General features: G+C 30.4%; 1 protein-coding gene across 3 annotated transcripts; it reads left to right on the top strand.

The window, feature by feature from the left end:
- The first annotated feature begins 16,183 nt into the window (after window positions 1-16,183).
- On the top strand, window positions 16,184-26,084 carry LOC103495898 (uncharacterized). 3 transcript variants are annotated; one of them, XM_051088230.1, is made up of 4 exons: window positions 16,194-16,624; window positions 20,067-20,296; window positions 21,291-21,504; window positions 25,857-26,031. In XM_051088230.1, the coding sequence occupies exons 1-4, from the start codon at window positions 16,249-16,251 to the stop codon at window positions 25,967-25,969; spliced, it is 933 nt and encodes a 310-aa protein (XP_050944187.1). In that variant the 5' UTR covers window positions 16,194-16,248; the 3' UTR covers window positions 25,970-26,031. The 3 variants fall into 3 exon arrangements, with proteins under 3 accessions (XP_008455802.3, XP_050944187.1, XP_016901828.1); XM_008457580.3 differs by lacking the exon at window positions 25,857-26,031 and having other exon boundaries at window positions 16,184-16,624; window positions 21,291-21,683; XM_017046339.2 differs by lacking the exon at window positions 21,291-21,504 and having other exon boundaries at window positions 25,857-26,084.
- The last annotated feature ends 1,255 nt before the right edge of the window (window positions 26,085-27,339 follow it).

The following is a 27,339-nucleotide window of genomic DNA, read 5'->3' as shown; positions in this document are numbered from 1 at the left end:
AAGTGTATATAAGTGACCATTCGGGTAACTCTTTTGATGTAGAAAATCAGGTAATATTTTCAAATCTCTTCTACCCTAGTTCCTCTCTACTTGATTTGGTATCAGAGCCTTAAATGGCCAACGCCACACCAAGCTCCTCTTTTCTTGACACCTGCCACAAATATATCCAGTGTGCTATTAAACCAAGTTTTGAATCAACTAACGACAACCAAGCTAGATTGAAGCAACTATTTGTCATGGTTGACATTTGCACCCCCTGTTATGAAAAGATACAATATAAATTTAACCTATACTATAGGTTATATTATATCATATATAATATAACTAATGGTTTAGATATCTCATATGATCTATAGTTCTAATATGAATCGAATCCATATTTATTTTAACCTATAGTTTATTTATGAATCTTATCCATATTATTATTATTATTATTATTTGAATCATATTCAAATATTAACTTCTCTCATAAAAACTTTGTATTATAATGTATCAAATATATTATATTAATTGTATCATATATAATTTATTCCTTATAATCAATTTGAACAATTCAAATTAAACCAAAATAAATTTGATTTTCATTTATCATTATTGAGCTAACAAGAAGACCTTATGGACCTACAGATTGAAGCTCCAATGAAATGGGATTAATTAATTAAATTCTTTAATTAAATTAATCTCTATTCATTAACCTATTAGTCATTCCACTAAAGGCTAATAGTTGCACTGTTCTTACTGTAGATATATTGTTGTGTCCATTAGATATAACCAATCAACAGTGCAATGACCCTTCACAAATTGCTCGTAAGTACAGTTAAGCCAAAAATTACCGTTTTCCCCCTGTAATTACATCTAACTCCTTATGTACCACTGATTCCTCTAATGAACAATAATTATAGTTCTACTATAACTGAACTCCTCTTAGGCTAAGAGAAGTGTGGCGCCACATTGTTCAAGCCCTGGAATTAGCCCTTAAAAGAGCAATTTCTCTACTTACTCTATCTATAGAGAAGGAGTGAATTCCTTCTTGTGTAGCTATGTTCCCAACTCCCCAATCAAACAAATCTCCAAAATGGTAGCCATGTTAAGTCGGCAACAAAGGCCACTCTCACTCATGCAAATCAAAGGATCGCATAGGCAGAAGTTCACAACTCACTCAAGATTCAAATCAAGTCACCTATGGTCATCCTGGTGAAATGTAGATTTAACTAGTAATAGTGTTATTTAGAGAGACTATTCATTTCATGGTACGGTCTTATACAAACTCTTTGTATAGAATACCCCCGCTCTAATGTCTCGACATGAATGATTATGATAAAATCATTTGTAGCACTTTATAACAATTGTAACAACTACAAAGCAGGCCGTATTCGTAGTGTCACCAGGATAAGGTATCCAATCTTATCCATTTATTACAGACCATTTAGGTTATCACTTAAACATGATCCACTTGTATGTCTCCACATACATGTTTAGGTCATAGAAGATAACTTTGGTTAGTTTATTGGTTTTGTGAGTTAATGCAACTAAATATCAAATAAAATAAAGCACTTTATTTTATTAGATAAATAAAAGTTTGTATAATATATACAATGACAAACTACAAGACCACGAGATTTAGAGTTATTATCCCAACATCTTCAAGCTCATCAATGCCTACAATCGTGAACCCTGTTTTTGAACAATGGGTAACAACAGATTTACTTTTGCTTAGCTGGCTATATAACTCAACGATGCCTGAAGTAGCAATTTAGTTGATGGGATTCACAAAATGCCAATGATATGGGGGAAGCTATGCAGGACCTTTTTGGCGTTCAATTCAGAGTTGAGGAGGACTTCCTTCAACAGACCTTTCAGACCACCAGAAGAGGTAACTCTAAAAATGGAGGATTATCGAAGAATTATGAAAACTCACTAGTACAAATTTGGGTTTTAACGACACTACAAATCAAAACATTGTGTCGTTAAAAATAAAAAAGGGGTAGGATAGAAGTAAAATGTGTCGTTGAAAATAGAAGTGACACACTATTTCTTGACACAATTCTATTGTCACAATTTAATTTTTCTTGACACATTTACAATGTCATTAATTAATGACAAATTCTTTGTGTCATTAAATAAATTTTGAAATAAAAAAACCAAAAATTAAAAAAATTTCAATTCCTTCTTCGCGCGACATTCAAAGAGAGTTTTACAATTTGTTCAACATTTTCTCTCTTTTCCTACCAAAAAACGGGAAACAACTTTACTCATCTCCAAATCTAAGAGACTGTCGTCAAACCAACTAATCTCACACTGTCAAACAAGCAAACCCCGTCCAACAAGCAAACACCGTCGAACAAGCAAACATTGTCTAAGGGACTGCCGTCGAACCCACCAATCTAAGAGACTGCCGTCGAAAAATCTTGACCGCTTCGATTTCTCTTCTCCCATGACTACTAGAAAAATGGGTTTTAATGATACTACTAATCAAGATATTCTGTCGTTGAAAATAAAAAAGATGGGGTGAGGTATAACTGTGTCGTTGAAAATTATTTATTGGCACAATTCAATTGACACGATTTAATTTTTCTTGACACATTTAAAGCGTCGTTAATTATCAACAATTTTTTTGTGTCATTTAAAAAATTTCGAAATAAAAAAACCTCAAATTTCAAAATTTGTTAATTCCCTCTCTCACGAAATTAAAATTATATGACAATAACATATTTTCTCTTTCTACCAAAAACGCGAAAGTGTAGGCTCTCTCTACCTATATCATGCATATATTCATTATTTTTATAATTTTATACAGAATTAGAATCTAGACCCTATTACAAACACAATGCAATGAAAAACATATTAAGGTGTGATTGATCACAAAAGAAAATTGATCTACGTAAATTCAGATTTAAGGTTTAGTAGTCAATTGTGTGTAGGGAAGGTATTAGCACCCTACAACACCCATAAAAATGATTATCGAAATTTATCTTTTAAATTAAATTAACGAGGTTCACAAAACAAAGTTTTTTGTTTGATATTTTTTAAATGTCCCATGGTTATAAATTCATAACCTAAAAAACTAAGCATGAATTGATGATTATATGGGCAGCATGAGAGCCATTAGAAAAATAGAATTTAATTTTTATTTAAAAAGATTTTTTTATTTACCTCAAGAATATTAAAATATCAAACTTTGATATTTTGATCTCCATCATAGGCCTTTAATGGAAAATTTCATGTATCTAAAGAATTAATGAATTCTAAAGGAAACACTACTCAGTCTAATTCTAAAATATAAAATTGTTAGATATACTTTGTTTAAAAATAATTTACTAATTTTTAAAAATTGAGAAATTTCATGTATTTATGAAATTTTAACCATAAAATCCATAAATAAACATTACTCTTTCCCATAAATAATTACAGTATAAAATATTTGGCAAATATGACAAATAATACAACCAACAACATATGTTGTCAAATAATACAAGTTGGAGATAATATCCACATATTCAAAAATAAAATATATGAAATAATATACTACATTAGAAATATATAATGTTTGAGAAATAATGTTTGGAAAGTAAATAATATACGGTGGTGAAATAAGAATTCTGTCATTCAACCAATCTAATCAATCAATATCAAACATATTTAATAAACAGTAAAAACAACCAAATTAAACCCTAAATTTAACAATTTTTAATCAAATGGCTTAATTTAAATCAAATTTAAAGCATAGATAATTTGATGTAACAATTTTCAAATGACCTAAACCTAACGAAATTAAAGCACACAAGCAGATTTGATGTGATAGTATTCCTAACATAATTAAACACAGAAGCAAATTTGATGTAACACTATTCTATTGGTATTCAATTGGTTTAACCTAACAAAATTAAAACACTCATAATTTAAAGAAAAATAGATTCGATTGGTCTAAACTTAACAAAATTAAAACACCCTAAGCCAATTGGTTTAACCCAACAAAATTAGCAACAATATTCAATTGGTTTAACCCAACAAAATTAGAATAGAAAACATACGCTAATGAAAAATAGATTCAATTGGTCTAAACCTAACAAAATTAAAACACCCTAACCCTAAAAAATTAAACACAACTAGGTAAATTTGGATGAAGGAATAAAATAAATTTAATGAATTAAAAACAAAACAAATTTGGAGAATGGAAGAATAATCTACATAAAGGGAAAAGATGAAAAAAAACTTACCTTTTGGCATAAAGTTTTTTTTTTTTTTTTTTTTGCTTTTCACCCTTTAACTGATATCTCGTTTTTTATCCCATATTCAATTCTTTCATCAATAACAATAATATCTGAAAAATTTGTTGATGCATTACCAATCATTCGCTCATAAAATGGAGCCCGCAAGGTATTCATAAACATAGATGTCGTTTCTTTGTCTGTTAACGGTGGCTGAACCTTGGCAGCCATATCTCTCTATCGTTGAGCATATTCTTTGAAGCTTTCCGAACTCTTCTTCTCCATCCGTTGCTAGTCTAAATGGTCTGGAGCCATATCAATGTTGTGTTTGTATTGCTTTAGAAATGCATCAGCTAAATCCTTCCAAACGTGAATGTGTGCATTATCTAATTGAATATACCATCGACTAGTTGGACCAGTCAAGCTATCCTGGAAGCAATGGACTAGCAATTTATCATTATTAATATGCGCCGCCATCTTTCTGCAGTACATTATAAGATGACTCCTTGGACACGTTGATCCATCATATTTATCGAATTAAGGAACTTTAAACTTTGCTGGAATGATCAAGCCTGGCACCAAGCACAATTGTGTTGCATCTATATTTCCATAGACATCGATCCCTTTAATTGCTCGCAACCTTTCTTCCAAAACATCTAACTTTTTCTTAGCCGGAGTGTTCTCGTTTTGTCCCATGTCTTGAATTTTAGCATAAGCTTCCAAATGTTCTATACCTGGGACAATGGGTGGAACAACATACAACAGATTCGTAGGAACATAGTGTTGAGTAGTTTGAGACTGCGGAACATTCATATGACATGGAGTGAATCTTGGAGAATAAATGGGATCATCTGTGTCTTGAATTGGATTGCTTGATTATGTTGTATCTACAACTACTTTTCCTTTCTCCATTGAAAGCAATTCCAATATTTTTGAAACTTGTTCCTCAAGATTATTAATCTCTTGTCTCATTTTATCCATATCCTTATTTTTTCATGATTCGGCTTTTATACCTAGTGTTGTAAGGATGACGAATTGGAGTAGGACGAGCTATATTTCCCTCTTTTTTAAAAAATAAAATAAAATAAATAAAAAATAAAAAATTGAAGTAAAAGAGAAGAGGGGAAAGAGAGAGAGAGAGAGAGAGAGAGAGAGAGAGAGAGAGAGAGAGAGAGAGAGAGAGAGAGAGAGAGAGAGAGAGAGAGAGAGAGAGAGAGAGAGAGAGAGAGAGAGAGGGAGAGAGAAGCAAATCTTAGTATATATAAAATTTAAACAACAATAATAAAATCAAACAAACATAATGTAAGCTTGACAGAATAAAGGAAATCAAACTGAAACTAGAAACAAACAAAATGTAATGAACATCACTCCTATTGTAAATTGCAAAATGAACAATTAATGAAAACGACCAAAATATCCTAGTTCTTTGCATATCATCTTCAAGAATCTATTTAGATCATCTGCATGAGGTTGCATTGAGAAAAAATTAACTCTCAAATCAGCTGCCCATTCTACAAAACCATTTGCTCTTTTGGACACCATTTTGAGAAATTCGATTGTCTGATTTACACGTTCCATTTGTTCTCTCGTTTGCAGATCATAATCAACCTTCATTTGCACGTAATCTATCTTCAATGACTCATATTCTTTTATTATCCTCTTACTTGAATTTTGAAATGCAGTAAGTTGATAGTGTAAGGAATCGACATAATTTTTCAGTATCTCATACTCTTCAGAGCGCTCGGCCATCTTCAGATGTAGGCTATCAACAGTTTGAAGCAAAGAATGATTGTGTGCTTTCAAATCCATTATTTGTGTTTCTTGTTTTCCAATTGATGTATTCAAATCATTGACAAGCTCGAGAAAATCTTCCTTCCTACTTTCTAAATCTTTAATATATTCATCTTACAACCTCACTGTTGCTTGTAATATTGTCTTCTCAGTTTTCAAGCTCCTATTTGCTTTATTCATTCGCCTCATCTCCTTATCTAACATCTCAAGATTCTTTTCTAACTTATCTTGATTTTTTAAGAAACTCTTAGTCTTTTCGAGTTTGTTCTGCAAATAAGTCGCATGATCCATCCATTGACTTGTCTCTTTATGAAGTTTCTCGTTCTCTTGCTCTAACAGTCGATTTTTCTCTTCTAGTTCTATACTATTCTCAATCCATTGATTTGGTTGTTCGAAGCTTGTCTCTTTTTCCCTTTCAACTACCTCCCTTGAGATATCTATTATATTCTTCCTTCTGTTTGTCTGCCATGTCTCGTACTCATTAGTAACTCCTTCTTAATGTCCTTTTTCTTTTATCTTCCTTACAGATTTCCATGCGCATAGTGCTTGACGTTTTTTCCCTTGGCAATCTTCAGGATCGTATGAAAAGTTAGACTCTTGCAGATTATGAGTTGGTGGTATAAACTGTTTGAGCCACACCTGATGCAAAACTAACAATGGTGTATAGTTAACACCTCCCCATGGTCCCAACAAAGGCACACTGTGAAAATCTCTGCATCTATATATTACTGCCTTCAAAGGCATCCTTTAAGCCTTCCATATGACATTTTCATAAGTCAGTTTTACAAAGAAAGACAACCAAGCCTCCTTCCTTGGATATGTTGGATCCCAAATTGTCATACCAAACTCACTGATTGTGTTGCGCATTAAATTCCATGGGCTACTGAAATTTAACCTTGGACACCTAAACTCTGCAGGAAATTTGATATGGTTGTGTATCCAAATATATTATAAAGGAACACAACAATTCAATTTTCCTTCCCCTTTATTTCTACAATAGTTAAGAGATCGAAAAGTTTCAGCCAGTATAAGCATAATAAGATTGACTCCTCGTTCTATTTCAAAAAATAATTTGATCACTTTCCCATCAACATATCCCTCTGCCTTAGGAAAAATCACCGCTCCGTAAATGCACAATGCCAAAAGTGTAAGACCTTTGTCTTCATCAATGTATGTTTGCGTCATCTTTATTAGATAATCAAAGGGCACATTCTCTTCCCCACCCTTAACTTTTATATACTTTTGAATTTCTGTGGCATGGACGGTTTCTAAAAACTTTGACAATGTCCTTTTTGTTGTTTGCTTGGGGTTAAAGAAATAAACAATTTCTCTTTCTTTTTCAAGCATGCTAAGCATAGCTCGATATTCTTCTATGGTTGGCAGTAAATCACATGACCCAAATGTGAAACAACCATATGCTGGATCCCAAAAACTAATTATGGCTCTTAAGGCAAAATAATTCACCGTATGTACATCAACTCTGCTATATGTCCATACTTCTTCGAGAACATGAATCTACGCTGAGGTATCAATGCTTCTCAGATCATCTTTAGGTTCGCTAAATCATTTTGTGTAAAAGAGAGTTGGCACCTGGACAGTACTGATATTTGAGAAGAATTGTTTATACAGTTCCCAAATTTTTGTTGCATCTCTTCAACCCATTTAAGAACATCACTTAGCTCATCAGAAATAAGAAAAAGTAAATAAGATTTTCATGCACTTTAGTGTCTTAACAAAAGTAAACACTACTCTTCTTATTATTATTTTTGGGAAAAAATTATTTAATTTTAGAAGATGTAACAATTTTCATGTACCTTTACAAGGTAAACACTATTCTCCTTTAAAGGATGTATGATAAATAATTATTGAAATCAAGCTTTTCCTAACAAATCAGTATTGTGATTGAACCTTTCTTTCTTTTTTTGTAAAACAAAGAAATATGTATGATTTAAAAATTTTAGAAGAATGCAAAACTTTGTTTAGAAAAAATAAAAATAACTTGGACAATTTAACTTTCAGATAAAAATATGTCAAAATATAATTTCATGGTGTTGGTATCATCTAAACTTCTAGAAGAGAAAGACCCTAAAATTTATTCCAATGTTAATTCAAGAAATAACAAAAGAATTAATCTGAGTGAGGATTTTTCATGTGCCTGCACGGGAGTCGAAACCCCTCGAAGGTCAACACTACTCCATCCTCAATTTTAATCCTAAAAGGTTGTAACCCGGGTAGAAGGCTTGTGAGTGTGTGTAAAATGCATGATGACTAATTTAAAATAAATGTACCAATAAAAATAGTACAAATATTTCATTCAAATTAATTAAAAATAAATAAATAAATAAATAAGTGAACCAATAAATTATAATAGAATAATAATTCAAGATAAAAAAACGTAACGGCTCGACTCTCTTACACATTATTCAAAAATCCCCAGTGGACTCGCCAAGCTGTCGCGACGTGATTGCGACGCGAAGCGACCGACATCCCCAACCATTTTTATTTTTAATATTTAAAAGGTTTGGAGTCGCCACCAATCATATTAAGGTGTGATTGGTCACAAAAAAAAAATGGTTTATGTAAATTCAAATTTAAGGTTCAGGAGTAAATTGTGTGTAGGGATGATATTAGCACTCTATAACACCCATAAAAATGATAACCAAAATTTATCTTTTAAACTAAACTAACGAGGTTCACAAAACAAAGTTTTTTGTTTGATATTTTTTAAATGTCCCATGGTTATCAATTCATAACCTAAAAAACTAAGCATGAATTGATGATTATATGGGTGGCATGAGAGCCATTAGAAAAATAGAATTTAATTTTTATTTAAATAGATTTTTTTATTTACCTCAAGAATATTAAAATATCAAACTTTGATATTTTGATCTCCATCATAGGTTTTTAATGGAAAATTTCATGTATCTAAAGAATTAATAAATTCTAAATAAAACACTAATCAGTCTCATTCTAAAATATAAAATTGTTAGATATACTTTGTTTAAAAATAATATACTAATTTTTAAAAATTGAGAAATTTCATGTATTTATGGAATTTTAACCATAAAATCCATAAATAAACGTTACTCTTTCCCATAAATAATTATGGTATAAAATAGTTGGCAAATATGACAAATAATACAATTAACAATATATGTTGCCAAATAATACAAGTTGGAGATAATATCCACATATTCAAAAATAAAATATTAGAAATAATATACTACATTAGAAATATATAATGTTTGAAAAATAATGTTTGGAAAGTAAATAATATACGGTGGTATTCTGTCATTCAACCAATCTAATCAATGAATATCAAACATATTTAATAAACAATAAAAACAACCAAATTAAACCCTAAATTTAACTAATTTTAATCAAATGGCTTAATTTAAATCAAATTTAAAGCATAGATAATTTGATATAACAATTTTCAAATGACCTAAACCTAACGAAATTAAAGCACACAAGCAGATTTGATGTGATAGTATTCCTAACAAAATTAAACACAGAAGCAAATTTGATGTAACACTATTCTATTGGTATTCAATTGGTTTAACCTAACAAAATTAATACACCCATAATTTAAAGAAAAATAGATTCGATTGATCTAAACTTAACAAAATTAAAACACCTTAAGCCAATTGGTTTAACCCAATAAAATTAGCAACAATATCCAATTGGTTTAACCCAACAGCAACAATAGTCAATTGGTTTAACCCAACAAAATTAAAATACAAAACATATGCTAATGAAAAATAGATTCAATTGGTCTAAACCTAACAAAATTAAAACACCCTAACCATAAAAAAATTAAACACAACTAGATAAATTTGGTTGAAGGAATAAAATCAATTTAATGAATTAAAAACAAAAACAAATTTGGAGAATGGAAGAACAATCTACGTAAAGGGAAAAGATGAAAAAAAAACTTAGCTTTTGGCAAAAATGTTTTTTTGTTTTTTTTTTGCTTTTCACCTTTTAACTGATCTCTCCTTCTTCCAAAAAAATATTTTCCTTCTTATTTTTTCTTTCTTTTTATATGACACTGAGATGGTAGTTTTTTTAAGACGCCAGGATCGTGAGGATCGTGTTTGATAGTGGAAAAGTGGGAAGAATCGTAAAGAGGGAGAATCGTTGAGAGGGAGGAGGGAAAATCGTGGGACTTGTGGAGGAAGTGGTTGAGAGGAAATAGGGAAGAGATATGAAATTTAATTACTGTTTTCTTTTCTTTTTAAAAAAATAAACAAATTCCAATTCAAACCAACTTGATTTAATAAAAATAAATAAATAAAATAAAGTAAAGTAAATATAAAAAATAAATGGCTAAAATATGTTATCTAAATGGAAACTAAATTTAATATAGTCGATTATTACATTAATTATCAATTATATGTTACGATTATACTAGAGAGAGCTTGAGGAGTTCTTAAAAATCAAGTTATGTAATAAATTTTTAATTTAATACATTTAATTTTAAACTGGCCATTTATTTCAAATTAGAAAAAGAATATAAATGTAATTAATCAATATGTAGAAGAATAAATATGTCCAAAAAAAAGTTCTCTTTTTGGATTCTCTAGTCAACTTTTTGACCACATACATATGAATTCAAATGAATGGTAGGATCTCAGAAGAAAAAGTTCAAAGCTCTGGAAGTATAAAAGTTGTTCACTATATACTACAAGGAAAGTACCTTGTTATCAAATCATTCACGTAATTACTAATTAGTAACTAATGAATAATATTCATCTCTCTGCAAATTAGAATTTTAAAAATTTTCTAACTTTGGAGGATACTCAATTATAATGTCTCTCCTTGTCTATTATAAATATATATATACTAGTTGGTAAAACGTGTTATGCACGTTAATTTTTCATTTTACTTAATTAAATAAAAAGAGAGTAATTAATTACACAAATAGTATCAAGCTGTATTTATTTATTCATGAATTTTTTGAAATACATTTTTCAGCTTCATTCTTGAGAAACCTCTTACTCAAAACTTGTTATACGCATGTGTATAAATCAAATGAGCTAAAAGATATAAAAAATTTGATAGTATGACTATGAAACAATCCATTCAATAAAATTTTTAGATTAATGAGTAGGTTTTTTTATATGTACCAATTACATAAATGTTTAAAAGGATTGGAATTTTGGACATCGACGTTGACTTGATTATTATTTTGACATTTCCCAAGAAGTAAAATTAGTTATTGTTTTGAAATGAATAATTAAATTTAAAAGAAATTATATTATTGAAATAATACAAGTAGAGAAAACAATTTTTTCCATCAATCATTCGATTATAAGATCAAATATACTAGATTGGTAAGCACATCCTACATCTTTATATCAAAAGCATACTTAATTACAAAGCAATGATAAAAAATAGAAAAACCTAATTCTTTGGCATCCTCGTCACTTTGTTATTTTTGAAAAAATGCAAATGACACTTCTAACCGTTCTCTCTTTAGTCTCCCACTTTTACATTTTTCATCTTTTAATCCTCATCCATTTCTCTGCATCTTTTTTATTGGGTCGATTAATTGCTCGTAGGCATCAAAAATCTATAAATGAAAAAATGTACATAAACATATTTCTATATAAAAGATAGGGAACAATTAAAATTAAGAAAAAGAAAATTAGAAGAGAGTAAAAAGTATGATTTGATTTTTTCTTCACACCCTTAACCTTTTGTTGTGACTTGTGAACATGAATAGAAAAGAAAAAGAATGAGATATTTATACCAAATATTTAAAAAGGGGAAAAAATAATTAGTGTGAGAGTGGGAATATGAATAGATGGAAGATAGATGGATGTGAATGGTTTTATAAGATATTTAATTTTAAATTAATATCTAAAATGTAAAGGAAAAAACATTTACTTTCCCAACTTTTTACATCCTCATACTTTAATTATTTTAATTCCACTAAACTTAAATATAATTAATTTAAAAAGTAGTGGAAGAGAGAGTTCGATAACTAATTATATTACAAAAAGAAAAACATAATTAAAAATGAATTTACCATAAAACCAAAAAATGATTTGAAATACAAAACTAAACTTAAAGGTATAAGGAAGAGAAAAAAAAATTCCCTACATTGAGACTTTTATATATACTATAGATTATATATAAATAGACTAAACAAGAAACATGTATCACGCATGTGAAATCTTGTAGTTTCAATTAGTTTCTTTTAAATAGTAATTTCATAACATAATAAATAAACCTAATAATGTAATAAATTTTATTTTAGTCCTTTTATATTATTGTCTTTTAGAAAACACAATCGTCAGTGTAGCTTAAAAAGAAAAAAAAGCCTTCTAGTAATTAAATTATTGAATTAATATGTTAATATTCCATTATTGCAATATATATAATACAACAAATTTATGGAATAGTTGTAAATGTAGTAATAATATTCAAAATAACTAAGTACATAACAACATTTTTTAAAAATTACAAATATAGCAAAATCTGTCAAAATCTCTCAATGATAGGAGTGTATTAGTGATAGACCATGTAGCAAATGTTGGTTTATGACTGATAAACCATAGGAGTCTATCAACGATAGAAGTCTATCACTGATAGACTTTGCTATATTTGTAATTTTTTTAAAATATTGCCACATACTTAATAATTATTCTTAAAATTGCTACATTTTATAATTACCCCAATTTTATTGTAATGTTTTTAAACTTGAAATAATGCATTGTTTTATCATATTAATTATTACTTTCAATCAACTAAAACTTTTTTTTTTTTTATGTTTTCTCTCATTTTTGGATCTCATTAATTAAATTATTTTTTAAGAATATATACACATGTATTTATTTTGTTTTTCTTCTACACATTCATTTAACATATACATCGAAAGAACCAATGTACTAATCTAACACATCTTCACTTGGAAAGGAAATATGCATCCAATCTCAAAAGATTCACCTCCTATCAACATCAAATGTATTAGGCCATCTAAGATTTCTTTCGAAAAATCACAGCCATTTGACGAAGGACAATGTGAAAATTTATGAAAAATATAAGGATAAAAATGGCATATAAATATTTCTCCTATGTAGCCCCATTTAATATGGTAGATGTTATAGATTATTATTATTATTACTAGTATTATAATTATTATAATTATTATTTAAAAGTGGGATAAATAAGTAAATTAAGCTAGACTTTTGTACACAATAATATCTCATTTAGTTATGTAAAAAAAAAAAAAGGAAAGTCGAATTGTTTAGTTAAACATATTTGTTTAGATTATATGCATGCAAAGTCAAAAAAAGGATAATCTCTAAGTGAAGAGCCTACGAGGACCAGATGGTCCAATTGCTTTCTTTCTGGATTTGTTAGGTTATGGACTATGAGGAGCAGATGGTCCCAATTGCTTTCATTCTGGATTTTTTAGGTCGTGGACTACATTTGGAAAATTATTATCAACAATAACGAAAATAGATATTTTCATCAATGACCAAATTGGAGGTTTTTGTTAGAAATATAACAAAATATGTGTGAAATAAATTTTCAGTAAAATATTGACATGCACATACGTGACTAGATTATGAAAAATGTATTTTGCTCAATTGGTCATGGGATTATATCTTAATTGAACATTTATTTTTGCCAGTAAAGTTTACAACAAATCTTTCACATATTAGTGAAATCTCTATCCTTAATATTCCTTGCCCTATATTCTAACTGAATCTCTATCTTTATAAAAAGATTTATTTAGAAAGATTTAAAAAATATATAACTAAGTAGTTCGTAATATCTTTTTAGTTAGATTTTGAAAATACTTAGTTTTAATAAGGTTTCAAAATATGTTTGTTTATCTTATTCCTTGAAAGTTGTATTAAATTGATTATATCTATTTTTAATAAATTTTTATATATTTATTACTAAGGTTTCAAGAAAATATATGTTTAATAAATTGTTAATATATTTTTAGTTAGATTTTGAAAAAATGTATCTTCAATAACTTTTTGAAGATATATATTTTTAATAAGATTTCAAAATTTTTATATTTATCCTATTTGTTTTTATTATTTTATTGTTGGATTAAACTAGTTTTTAGACTATATCTTGTTTGTTTAACATGATTTCTGTATATTAATTATATTCTATGTAATACATCTTTTAGCATTTTAAAAGGTTGTGTATGTTATACAACTGAAAGACAATAATAGAACTATAGAATAAGTTTTTATTATGGCCTTACAACGAGCAAAGACTATTTTTTATGGTAGATAGATCGAAACTTCCCAATATCACGATCATCACGTGGTTGAGGTGTTCCATTTGCATCTTCATTTCAATAATTTTTCAAATGTATTCAAGGTAAACTTTTCCCGTCCTCCAATCTATTTGTGTCTCGCTTGATAGTTTACTGGGATGACTGCAACAATTCGAACCTTATTTGTTATAGTTTATTGGAATCATTAAGTTGAGTTGTTAACTCTGTATCGGCTAGTGCTGCTGGAAGTACATCGTATTTGAATAGTGAACTACCTAGTACCCAGAGTATTTAATGATTTTATGCAATAAATAAAATAGCAAATACAAGGTATTTTGTATTCACATTTAATTTTCATTATTTGAATGGTAAAATTTTCTTAAATTCTTTAATATTTAAGTATGCTTAAACTTTCACTTTTGTTAATATACTCATTTTTTCCTTCAATCTTGCATATTGACATTTATTTTTCAATTTCAACAAATACAAAGTATTTATTTAATTATATTAAAATTGTATACCACAATTTTTAAGATGGTTTAATTTTTTGATGATATGGATTTTGTTTTTGGTTAAATGACTAGGTGTTTGTGTGTGTTTTTTAAATGTAAAGGAATGACATATTTTTCTATAAAATTGAATTTATGTCATTGAATTCCTTTTAAAAGATAAGAAAAAATTATCTTATAAATTTAAAGATTATTTGTTATTCAATTAAAGCTGCTGTGATTTGAAATTTATTGTATTTTTTTAATTTGAGATTTTTCTTAATCAATTCATAACTTTAGTTATTTATTGTCATGGTATTTTCCTTTTCTAATAATTTGAATTTTATTAAAAATATTTTTTTGTTATTTTAGAATTTTTGTAGGCATGTTGATATTTTTTGGAGGAAAAATTGGATGGATACTATCACAACCAATTCCTGGGAATGTCGTCAACGTAATTGGCCCTTATTATTAACCATCAATTTAACAAAGTTGTAGGAACCTAAATAATAATTGTGGAAGATAATTAATTATTTTGGAGAAAAATAAATAATAATTAATTATTGTGGAAGATAATTTATTATTTTGGAGAAAGATAAATAATAATTAATTATTGCATAAGATAATTAATTATTTTGGAGAAAGATAAATAATAATTAATTATTTTGGAAAAAGATAAATATTGATTATGGAGTGAAGTTGTTATGGTTGGGTTAATATAATTGATGTTGGAAGTTATAAGTGATTTATTGGAAAAAATTTGATTGATTAAAATAATTGAGAATTTAAGTTAATTTGAGATTTTGGAAGAAAAAGTTGGTTGTGGTGGAATTGGATTTAATTGAGTATATATATATATATATATATATATATATATATATATATTAATTAATTAATTCCAACAAAAACAAATAATTTTTATTAAATAAATTCAAAATAATGCTCAATAAATTAAGTTTAATTAAACAAAACTAAGATAATTAACTCTACAATTATTTTAATTTTGAGAGCCTTACATATTATTATATTTTTTTAAAAGGATAATCTAACACAACTTGATGAAACAATAATTCTACGGCTATATAACTAGTCCATTATTTTACATTTATATTTGAAAATTTGCCCAACTTAAAATAAAATAATGCGATCTTAATGCCATATATTTCAAATCACATAATAAATAGAAGTATTGTATATGGCAAAATTGCTAAAAATATATATAAAAGATAGTTAGTAAAATTTTATATTTTATTAGATATCGATGGACATTTATCAATCTCTATCAGAGTGTTTATCATTGATAAAATTTAAAATTTTGCTATATTTTGTAAATATTTTTTGTTTGATTCATTATACTATATTTGAAAATGTTCATACTAATGCATAATTTACCAACAATTATAATAAATAAATAGATGCATAGAATACTATAAAAAACTCCTATCTCTCCCTTTTCTCCTTCCTATTTTCACGTTCACAGCTTAATTTCCCATAAAGAAGTAAACAATATATGGCAATTCAGCAACATTCACCTCTTAAGCTTGAACCATGGAATGACTTGAAAGGCAAAGTGGTGATGGTGACCGGAGCATCTGCAGGGCTTGGTCGTGAGTTCTGTCTCGATCTCGCTAGAGCTGGATGCAAAATCATCGCTGCAGCACGCCGAACCAATAGACTCCAATCTCTTTGCGATGAAATTAATCAACTCGACTTTTCAATCTTGTCATCGGCACTCACCTCCCCTATGGGTGCAGTTGAGAGCCGCCGAGCCGTGGCTGTGGAGCTTGATGTTTGTGCGAATGGAAAGAGTATTGAGGAGAGTGTAACAAAAGCTTGGGATTATTTTGGATTCATTGACACATTGGTTAACAATGCTGGTATAAGAGGTAAGTGCATTAATTGTTTCATCAGGTTGAATTCTAATGCATTTATTTAGAGATCATGAAGAAGGGAACGTTAGAATTCTTTTTCTTCTCTTTTTAATTATAATATTTAGATAAAAAATTGAATATCTAACTTTGAGGTCAGTAATACAAATTATTGCTACTTGAATTAGACATATTTGTTATCGATCTATTGTTATAAAAGCCAATTTCAGTTGCTTTAAAGACATATTTGGGTTAAACAATTTTTTTTGGTTTGGAAAGAAAGTAAACAATTTGATCCTCAAATACCATACTTTAGTCTTATCAAATGATTTAGTCTCTGTATTTTATAAATTGTATTTTTAACCTCAAATAAACAAATTATTTATAAAAATGAAAATTTTTACTGTAATTAATAAAACGAATCATAATTAACTACTTAAATATATTCATGATATCGTTTGCTCATTAAGTAATTAGCTAAGTAAATAAGTAATTTGTACTTATAAAATTTAATTAAATTAATATTTTAATAAAAAGTTGTTTTATTACAAGATATTATATTAATTAAAAATTGTTTTATTATAAGATATTATATTATATTAGTTAGGAAAGAGTTGAGTTTTTTATCTTTTGAAAAATTCTACCTTATTATAATTATTATTATAGTACAACAACCACAAGGTAGGATATCGATCATTTAAGTGAGTGTATATTACAAGTATTATCAAAGAAGGTCATGACAAGTATTATCAAAGCGTTAGGTTTATTTTAGTGCTAAACTAAACCAACGCTTTGATTAAAAAAAATCTAAATTGAGAAATTGAAAGTTGGTTTACTATTTATGTATATTACACTTATTTGTTATAGTAACATTGATGTTAAGATAATTTTTCCATACACGTGCGGGTAGTCATTGCCTATCTAGTAGGTAAAATTCAAACTATTTAGCACCGAAAGTATAACGACCCAACTCCTTATACTAAGTCGAAGTCATTACTATTTAAAAGAACATATAAGTTTGTAAAGTTTTAAAAACAGAATAAGTCAAAACCTCAAGTTTTCAAATAACATAAAAATGTTTAACAAGAAAATGTGAAATAAGGGTAAAGCAAAGTCCTAACTCGGGCCCTATCTACTTTTAACGAAATAAAATAATCAATAAAATAAACGAAAAACTGAAATGCAATAATGAAATCCAATTTTGACACAAGCAAAAGCAAGCTCGTCCCTATGGCCCACCACGATCACTTCTGGTCACTCGCCAGCTTGCCCTTGTTTCTACCTCTGCCTCTACCTGAAAAAAATGGAAATGGAAAGAGTGAGCATAAAAATACTCAGTAAGGGACCCCCTACTAGTCCCACTAGGTGCCTGTTAACTCCCTATTAGAGCCCTGAACGTGGTACCCCTGAACTGGCACGTCCCCGAACACGTGCAACATGTGCCCCCGTAGGGACAAACTGGTCCTTGGTAATTCCCAAGGGAATACCCAAGATGCTCGGGCTGTGAGCGGTCCCGTCGGATCACTCACGTCATGTCTATGTCAATGTCAATGTCAGACTAGTAATCCCGTCAGACTACGCAGTCATAAGTGGAGCGACCCCGTCGGGTCTCTCCATCATGTCTGTGTCATAATAGTGGTGATCCTGAAGGACACTCATGTGGGTACGACTCTAATAAGAAGCTAACATACACCTTACACATCGCATGTACACGACCTCTCATCAATCATATCATAACTGGTCATACATATCATAATTTCATCAATTCATGCCATAACATATCAACCATAACGTACCAATCCTAACATATCATATCAGTCATCCCCAACTACCACCAGGTCTCTAAAACGAAGACAGTAGCATCGACATACTATTCACGCTAACCATAAGGTCAATCAGCAGGCACAATGTCAAAAATCTGCCTCTCTCTCTACAACTTTAAGATAGGTACTTAGCCATCATCAGTACGTAACCATAAACTCAAACATGCAGTTTCCTTGATGTAAATCGACGGTCCAGTAGAAGAATATCTTACCTGGAGATTACTCAACGAGTCCTAGCAGTAACAACACGCTCCCCCAAGTGGCGAAAGTTCTAAAGGATCAAGAACCCACAATTTAATAATTTAACCCTCAAAGAAAAAATGGTTCAAAACTCACTTGAAGCGACTTACCCAAGATCAAGGTCAGACTTGGTTTGGAATTAGTTGGACAAATCCCCAGCTTGGCTTCCAGTTAGCTGAGTCAGTGTAATCCAACAACAAATTTAGTTAGGGTCAAACTACCCTAATTGGATAGGAAAAATCAAAATCGACCTACCGAGGCTTATCGAAAAGTGTGGGTCAAAACAGGGCTAAAAGGGATCTTGGCAGCTCAGCTGCCTTGGCTGGAGAGGTGAAAAAAATCAGCTGGCGGCTCGGCTGGAAAGCTTGGCTCACGAATGCTGGCACAGGCGCGAACGTGGCTTACGGTAGGAGGCGCGCGACTCACGAATGCTCGGCTCACGCGGCATGCGGCTAGGCTACAGTGCAGGCGCGCCCGCGCGTGGCTCGATGCGAAAGGGGGGCAGCTCAGGTCGTGAGGGAGAAGCGCGGGTCAGGTCGGCTTCGGGCGATAGCGGACTTTCGGACGTGCGGGTCGCGTCTTCGGGTTCGGGCGACGGCGTGCAGACGGAACGCAGCGCTCGACGATGGCTTGCAGGCGGAGGAGACGCGGTCCGGCAGGTGTTCCATTTGGGAGCGGGGCGGAGACGCGATCGGGTCGCGTGACGAGGCGCGACGCACGGCTTTCGGACTTGGGCGACTGGCGGCGCGGGTCCGACGACTTGAAGACGCGAAGAGTGGCGGCTCGGATGGGTGTCGGTCGGCTCGGCTGTTCTGTGATGACGTCGACGGTGGCGGTGGCTTAGGGCTAGGGTTTTTCTCTTTGGTAAAGATAATGGTGATGGTGCATTAATTGCACATCCCAATGCCCAATTTAAATAAAATAAATCCTTTTATTTTATTTTATTTTACTTTAATTTATTACTTTACTCCCTTTCCCCAAAAATCTCCACACTCTCTCTCTTTAATTTCAACCAATCACATCAATCCCTTCTCTTTCTTTTTCTTTTTTTTTCAAATAATATATCACCATTACCTTTAACAAAAAAAATCAATTCTCTCTCTCCTCAACCCAAATATCTTTATTTACCACAATAATTCTACCAATATTTTATCCTCCAAATAAAATAAATATAATCTTCAAAACTTAGTAAATCACAAAATCATAAAATAATTAATCAAGTCTCCTCAAGTAAATTCAAAATTCCACTAACCACACTTAAGATGATCAAATGAAAAAAAATCTAAATTGTTGGGGCGTTACAGAAAGCATGTCGAAAGTTAAAGTCATTTTCCCCGACAAATATAAAATGATATTATTTCATTGACCATTTTGTTATATAACATTATTGCTTGTAGGGAATGTGAAGTCTCCACTTGAACTGAGTGAGAAAGAATGGGATGATACTATGGCAACAAATCTTAAAGGACAATGGTTGGTATCAAAATATGTATGCATACTCATGAACAAAGCCAATAGAGGTGGGTCAATTATCAATATTTCTTCCATTAGTGGTCTCGATAGAGCACTACAGAGGGGAGCACTTGCTTATATTACTTCAAAGGCTGCCTTAAACACTCTGACTAAGGTAAACTCATTTGAACAAATTTAAACTTTCTTCAATAGATTAGTTTTTTGGTTTGTAGCTTTAATTAATTATGAGATCAATCAGGTTTTGTGCATGTATGTGTTTTGTGTGCATGTATCATTTATAGTCTTTTTATCTTTAAATATGGTCAGCTTATGTATATCTTGACTTCATCTTATGAGACAATCTGTCTAACCCTACATAATATTTGAGTGTCAAGCAAACTTGTCTCATATCTAGTACGATCAAACAATGACCTAAGTTAAATTTGTATTTTACATATTTATGTTCTTTACGGCTCGACCTTATGATTTAAACGAGTACTGTGTTATACAAGCTCTCTAACTTTAAAGGTAATGTTGCTCTTTAAAAAAAATAATTAACACATGGTTATTAAACTATGTAAAAAGTCTAGTACTAATGTTCTTTGTTTATTATTTATCATGTGTCATTAAATGTTTTATTAATCTACTGTTATTTATTTATTTTGTAAATCCTACATAATTATTAAATGCTACTATTGTGGTAAGCCATGAACGAGAGGAGTGTTAAAAGTTTTCAATTTTACTGTAGTAGTAGAAATTTTCTTAAATAGGCGGTAGTGAAAAGTTTGAGAGAAGGGGAAAGGCAAACACGAAGAAGAAAAATGAGAGAAATAAAAATTCACATAAGGACTTGAGAGGAATTAAAATGCAGTTTGAAATTTCAGGTCCAAGAGTTAGATTTTTTTAGCTGGAAAAACACACTTAGATCTAGTTTCAATTTAGTTTTATATTAAAAAATGTTAATACTTTTAATCATTATTTAGTCTAATTTCGAGTTATATTTCTTAAAATCACAATTTTATTTATGAAATGGTTTGGTTGGAATTAAATTTGAATATAGTTTTAATAACAAATACTCATTTTCTGTTGTTAACATTAAACTCTATTAATTAATTAAAAAGAATGATGAATTGTAATTATGTGAAACATGAAATTATTTATTGTGACAGGTTATGGCCATGGAATTAGGAGAACACAATATTAGAGTGAATTGTATTTGTCCTGGACTGTTTAAATCTGAAATTACAAAAGATCTTATGGAAAAAGATTGGATTAAGAATGTAGCTAGGAGAATGAACCCTTTAGGAACATTTGGAACTTCAAATCCAGCATTAACGACGACCATTCGATACTTGGTGCACGACTCTTCTAAATACGTCTCCGGTAACATTTTTATAGTCGATTCAGGAAACTCATTACTTGGTGTTCCAATCTTCTCATCCCTTTGATGAATTTATCTTTGCTTTCAGTTGATAATTTATGTATGATCATTTTTACTTGGAAGTATAATTTCATCCACCATAAATAATGAAATAATATACAACGGAATTTTGATTTTGTTATTATTTTGTTTATATTTTAGGGTGCGTTTGGGGGAGGGAAAGAGTTTGGGAGAAGGTTTATTATTGTTAGTGTTATGATAGTTTGTGTTTGGGGAAAGAATTATAAAAGGTAGTTTATGATAATATTTGTTTAGGGGAATAATTATGAAAATTAGTTTATTATTTTTTTAAAAAAATTCATATTCTAAATCCAATACTCAAATATTAATATATTTAATTTACCAAATTGTCATATTTTCGTAAAACAAGTTCCATTAGTTTTCTTAAATACAATGTCCATTTTCAATGTTTTTTAAGCGTTTCGTACCAATAAATTATTAATTTTTTTAATTCCTATTCTAACTCCAATACACAAATTATATATATTTAATTTACCAAATCGTCCTAGGTTGGATATGTCAGTCTGCCTTCTAACTCTAATTATTGAAGTGGATGCTTCATCACTTTTACCTTTTCCTGTAACATCCCCCTCAAACGAGAGGGTAGATTTATCACCCCGAGTTTGGATCGCAAGATTTGAAACTGGAGTGAGTAAGAGATTTTGTCAAGCAGTCAGCTAACTGATCGGTAGAGGGAACATATTGAACATCTAAAAACCCACGAAGGACTTGATCCCTGATAAAATGAACATCAATTTATATGCATTTAGTCCGAGCATGGAACACTAGATTAGTAGCAAGAGCACAGCATTGAGATTATCACACCATAACACAGGTTTTTGGGGTTGAGAGACATGTAACTCTTCCAGAAGTTGTTTCAACCAAATTATTTCAGATGTAGCTAGGGCAAGTGCGCAATACTTAGATTCCGTGCTATACCGAGCAACGACAGTTTGTTTCTTTAGAGACCATGAAACTAAGTTAGCTCAAATAAAGACACAGTACTAGGTTGCAATAGATTTTCTGCCATCAATATTGGCTGCCCAATTGGCATCAGAACAGACGGTGATAGAGAGATCATTACTAGGGTGGAACAGAAGACCAATGACTGTGTACCATTGAGATAACGAAACACTCATTTCATTGCTTGCAAATGAATATCTGTAGGACACTAGACGATCTGATTGAGGTGATTAACTACATAAGCAATATATGGACAAATCTGAGTGTCATATTGTAAAGCCTCAATAGTGCTCCGGTAGATAAATGGTACTCAAGTAACTGAAGCAAGAACCTAGGATCAACCCCACCAAGATAAATTGAGGCGGAAGGAAAGTCTAGGAGATTCAAGTCAGAAGAAGAAGACAAGACTAGTCCTCCTCATTTTTCTTATGCACTACTACTCCTATTCTTTGAGTTCCATCTTTCTAATATATTACATAACACAATTTGACTCTATATATATAACTAATATTTTTATATTTTGAATAAAAACTTGATTATTTATATGCATCATACTAAAATTGTAAGTCCAGGGGCATATTCCTTAAATGTGCATGTTGTTTAAAATTCAGGGCTTAGTTTTCTAATCCGAATTTTAATCTAGTTGTACAAATCCTGAAAAAGTGTCAAAAGGTTTGGCTTGAAAACAGGACAAAGGCAGAGACAGTTTTCTTAAAGAAGACAATATCAGTCTTTTTCTTCTTTCTCTCTATGTTAAATGTTTATAAAGCACGTTTCTCTTGCAGCAGAACTCACTATTCCTTTAATGTTCTTGCATTTGCCTCTCACATTTTCTATCTGCCCATTTTAAACAAGAGCAAGAGAGGAATAGAAAGAAGAAGAAGAAATCCATGCCTTCGCTTATGTTGCCTCTCACTGAAAACATATATTATTATCTCTGAACGAGAGCGAAATACAAAACAAGTTGCTGTTGAGGACCAGAGGGGCTTTCCGTTTGAATACTCTCTACATTTACAATACCAAACTTAAAAGTTATAGAAAAGAATAATTCACTGCCAAGTTTAGAAGTTACTATTGTTGAAGTGTGTATGTGCTGATTTGATATAATTAGGTGCCCAAATCCTAAAAATCAAATATTCCATGCGCCTTTCTTCTAATCTCGAATATTATCCACCCTCCCCCTTCTCTGCACTCAAACTCGCAAACCCTTCTTCGCATTCCAACCGTGATCGTTCTAATTAATGTGTAGAGTTTTTGAAGATTCTTGTTCTTTTGGTCGGTTGTTCTTTTGAAAATCGTCAAGTTGTTATGCATTTTCTCTGTTCTTTCCCTTCTTAATTTGTGATGACCAATATGGTTTTCTCTGCATTTGAATGCCTGTTGAGTGATTATTTCTTCCTATTAAGTGGTTATTAATCGAATTTTCTATCTATTTTTGCCTATTAAATGGACCAAGCCCTTAAAGTGGTTGATAGATTTATTTTCTTGAAAGTTTTTGTTGAGTGAGTATTAGTGTTCATTTGCGAGTTGCTTGGACTTTTACATATTGGTTTTTTATTATGATTGAATATATGGTTTGTGAACTTTTATTATTACTGAGATTTGTTTTACTTTCTTTGTTTTCCCAATCTCTGTCGGGTTTAATCAATATATGCACATATCTCTCCCTTAAGTTGCTTTTTTTTAATTTTGGATTTCTTGGAGATGGAAGAGTTATGGGATTAACCAAAATAGGATGTGCCCTCATTTACTTTCCTTTCAATTATCAAACTCTTCTCCTCTCTTCTTTAGTTGATATCTTCGTGAAAAAGTTCATTTTAAAATGTTGATAGAAATTGGAAAATGTGAAATATTTGCTCTTTATGATTTCTTCATGATAGTTCATTCTCTCTTTTTAATATGTGGGTATCCTTTAATTTGTATAATTTAAGAGTCTTCTCCTATCATGGTTTTAATTACTAGTTTTATGTATTTGAGACTTGTTGGTTTTTCAAAACCTTTTTTCAATTGATCATCATCTTTTCTAGATTTAGAATTATTGATAAATCATGAAGATATAAGAGTAGATTATCCAAAAATTATGAGTCGGGTGTGGAAAACTTCGTCAAATTTGGATTTTCTAACACATGAGCAAATAGAAAAACAATTAGAAGGGAAATATCCAAATTTTTAATTATAAAACCCAAAAAGACTTGATGTTTTGTAAAAACACATATGTTCTTGACATTTTTTTTCGTATCAAGTATAAAACACCTTGACGTCTTTTACATATCAAGTACAAAAATTCTCGACGTTTTTAATATGTCAACAACACTAACATTCTTGTCATTTATCACGTATTAAATACCAAACATCTTGACATTTCTCAAGTATCAAGTAAAATTGTTCTTGACTTTTTTACATATCACCAAGAATGATATCCTTAAAATAGTAGTCATTTGGAAGAAAAAGATGCAAAGAATTATACAATGGCACAAAAGATTATCAATCAAACAACATGCTATCAATAGAGTAGACATCTTAAAGATTCATACAACAGTTCTCAGTCAATCATGTTTCAAAAAATGTGCTTAGCGCCACTAGAAATTAAACTTTAATCTAAGAAATCTTGGTGATCAAGCCAATCAAGAAAGAATTATTTTCCATTCACGAAAAGGTACCATACTGGACCATGTTTTGTCATATATTTTGTCACATATTTTTATGCTCGAGCTACCATGGAAAATATAGTGCTCGAGGAAAATACAACTACCATGTTCAATATCAATGAGGTAAGGTTATCTTAGAGCTTAGTAAAATGCAGTGTTTGAAGTTGATCTGATTATATACTTGCATATGTTGTTGGTCTTCTATTTAAATGGACACTAAAGAATTCTGGTTGCGTGCTGTGTTGGATTGTGAATGATTTTTTGTCATCATATGTATGAAGTCTTTGAGATTTGAATTGTTTTCGTTCTTGTAATTTACTATTAAGAAAAAGTACTTATGTTTTAAAACATTTTAGAGTTTTATTGATTAGAATATGTGCTTATGTCCATTTTACACATAATGTTAATTAAGATATATGCTTATATCTTAGGATTAAAACAAATGTTTGAAATTTTATTTGAAACATAAGAAAATCAAGTGGCCTTGTAACTTTTTCAAGCATGTTAATTTTGCATTGGGGTTTATAAGTAGCACAAAATTCGAGGAAGGCATGTTAATGTCCCCTCCTGTCCGTCCTTATTATGTGACTCTTAGATTTTCTTTATTCTCATTTCTTTCATTTGGTTTTCTGTCTCTATATTACATTATTTGCTGAGATGTGACATTCTGTTTTACTTGCCAGGCGCTAAAAGTTCTTCTCAGCCTTCTACTTCAAATCCCAGCACTTCAGAATCCATTTTCATTCAAAAGGTTGTTTTTCTCTTCTTTCGTACTTTGTGCTATTGCATCGTTTGATCATTTTTTCTTGCTTTTAGCCATTGATATGCTTGTGGATGTTTTAGCTTTGAATTTTGTTATTTGCTGTTGGTTTTGGACTTTGCGTGAAGTTCTGTAATTAATTTAGCTTAATTTGTGGGTTGAATTTGGTGTTTGCGATTCTGTTTTTCTTCTTTTTCATATGGATGAATTTTGTAGATTTCATTTTTAGTGATGAAATTGTGCATTGTGTAGTTAAACAATAGCATAATTTTGTGACCCGTATATGTAAGGCTTTCCATTTGAATACCCTATACATTTCCAATACCAAGCTTAGAAGTTATAAAAAGAATAATTTTGGATAATTTTCCCAATGTTCTTTTGAGTATTTTGATGTTCCAACTTCTTCTTCAAATATAAGAAGTTCTAACTGCATATCAAGCCATGATATCTCTGGCTTTCCTTGAATAACAGCAATGACGAAATTATAAACTTCATCTAATCTCAATAAAACCTATGAAATAATGGCATGTCTCGGAAAAAGACTTTTGGCTTGACCAAGGTTATCAACATTAGTCACTACTACAAATTTGGGTTTTAATAACGCAAGTTTTGCGTCATAAAGACTTTCAACGACACAATTTTTGCGTCATTGATGCCACTGTCAAGAAAGACTATTTAACGACACTTTGAAAGACGTGTCATTAAATATGCTTAGATAACACCAAAATTGTGTCATTAATACCTTTACCTTGACGCAATAAGTATGTCACCGTTATCTATAACTTGACACCAATATATTGTCATCAATACCCTTATATTGACGCAAATCATGTGTCACCGTTATCTATACCTTGACATTATATTGTCATTAATACTCTTATATTGATGTTTTAAATGTGTCCCATTATCTATTACTCAACACGTATTTATTGTCATTAATAAACTTGTATTAATGCTTTAAATATGTCACTGTTATTTATACCTTGACACAAATATATTGTCATTAATACCCTTACATTGACACTTTAAATATGTCACTATAATCTGTCACTCGACACAAATATATTGTCATTAATACTATTACATTGACAATTTAAATATGTCACCGTTATCTATCACTCGACACCAATATATTGTCACTAGTACTCTTATAACGATGCTTTAAGCATGTCACCTTTCAATATAACTCAACACTAATATATTGTCGTTGTAAATATTTCGTTACACAAAATTGTTGTCAAGAAATGTGCTTTAACGACACTTTTTCTGTTTAATAAAGGCTTATATGTCGACACATGTTTGGTGTCGTTATTCTTCATTTTTGCAACACATTTTTCTATCATATATTTCTTCTTTCGAAAAAATTAAATACTAAATTTCAGCATTACCCACATATGTTTGGAAAT

This window comes from Cucumis melo, chromosome 8 (assembly GCF_025177605.1).
Source record: "Cucumis melo cultivar AY chromosome 8, USDA_Cmelo_AY_1.0, whole genome shotgun sequence".
Taxonomy (NCBI): Eukaryota; Viridiplantae; Streptophyta; class Magnoliopsida; order Cucurbitales; family Cucurbitaceae; genus Cucumis; species Cucumis melo.
Note: the sequence above shows the minus strand (reverse complement) of the source record. Positions and strands in the feature narration are given on the sequence as shown.

Excerpts from the sequence above, each read along its gene's own strand:
- LOC103495898 (XM_051088230.1), top strand. The coding sequence starts at position 16,249 with ATGGCAATTCAGCAACATTCACCTCTTAAGCTTGAACCATGGAATGAC. Across the intron at positions 20,297-21,290 it reads CCTTAAACACTCTGACTAAG|GTTATGGCCATGGAATTAGG; the intron begins GTAAACTCATTT and ends TTATTGTGACAG. Across the intron at positions 21,505-25,856 it reads CTCTTCTAAATACGTCTCCG|GCGCTAAAAGTTCTTCTCAG; the intron begins GTAACATTTTTA and ends TTTACTTGCCAG.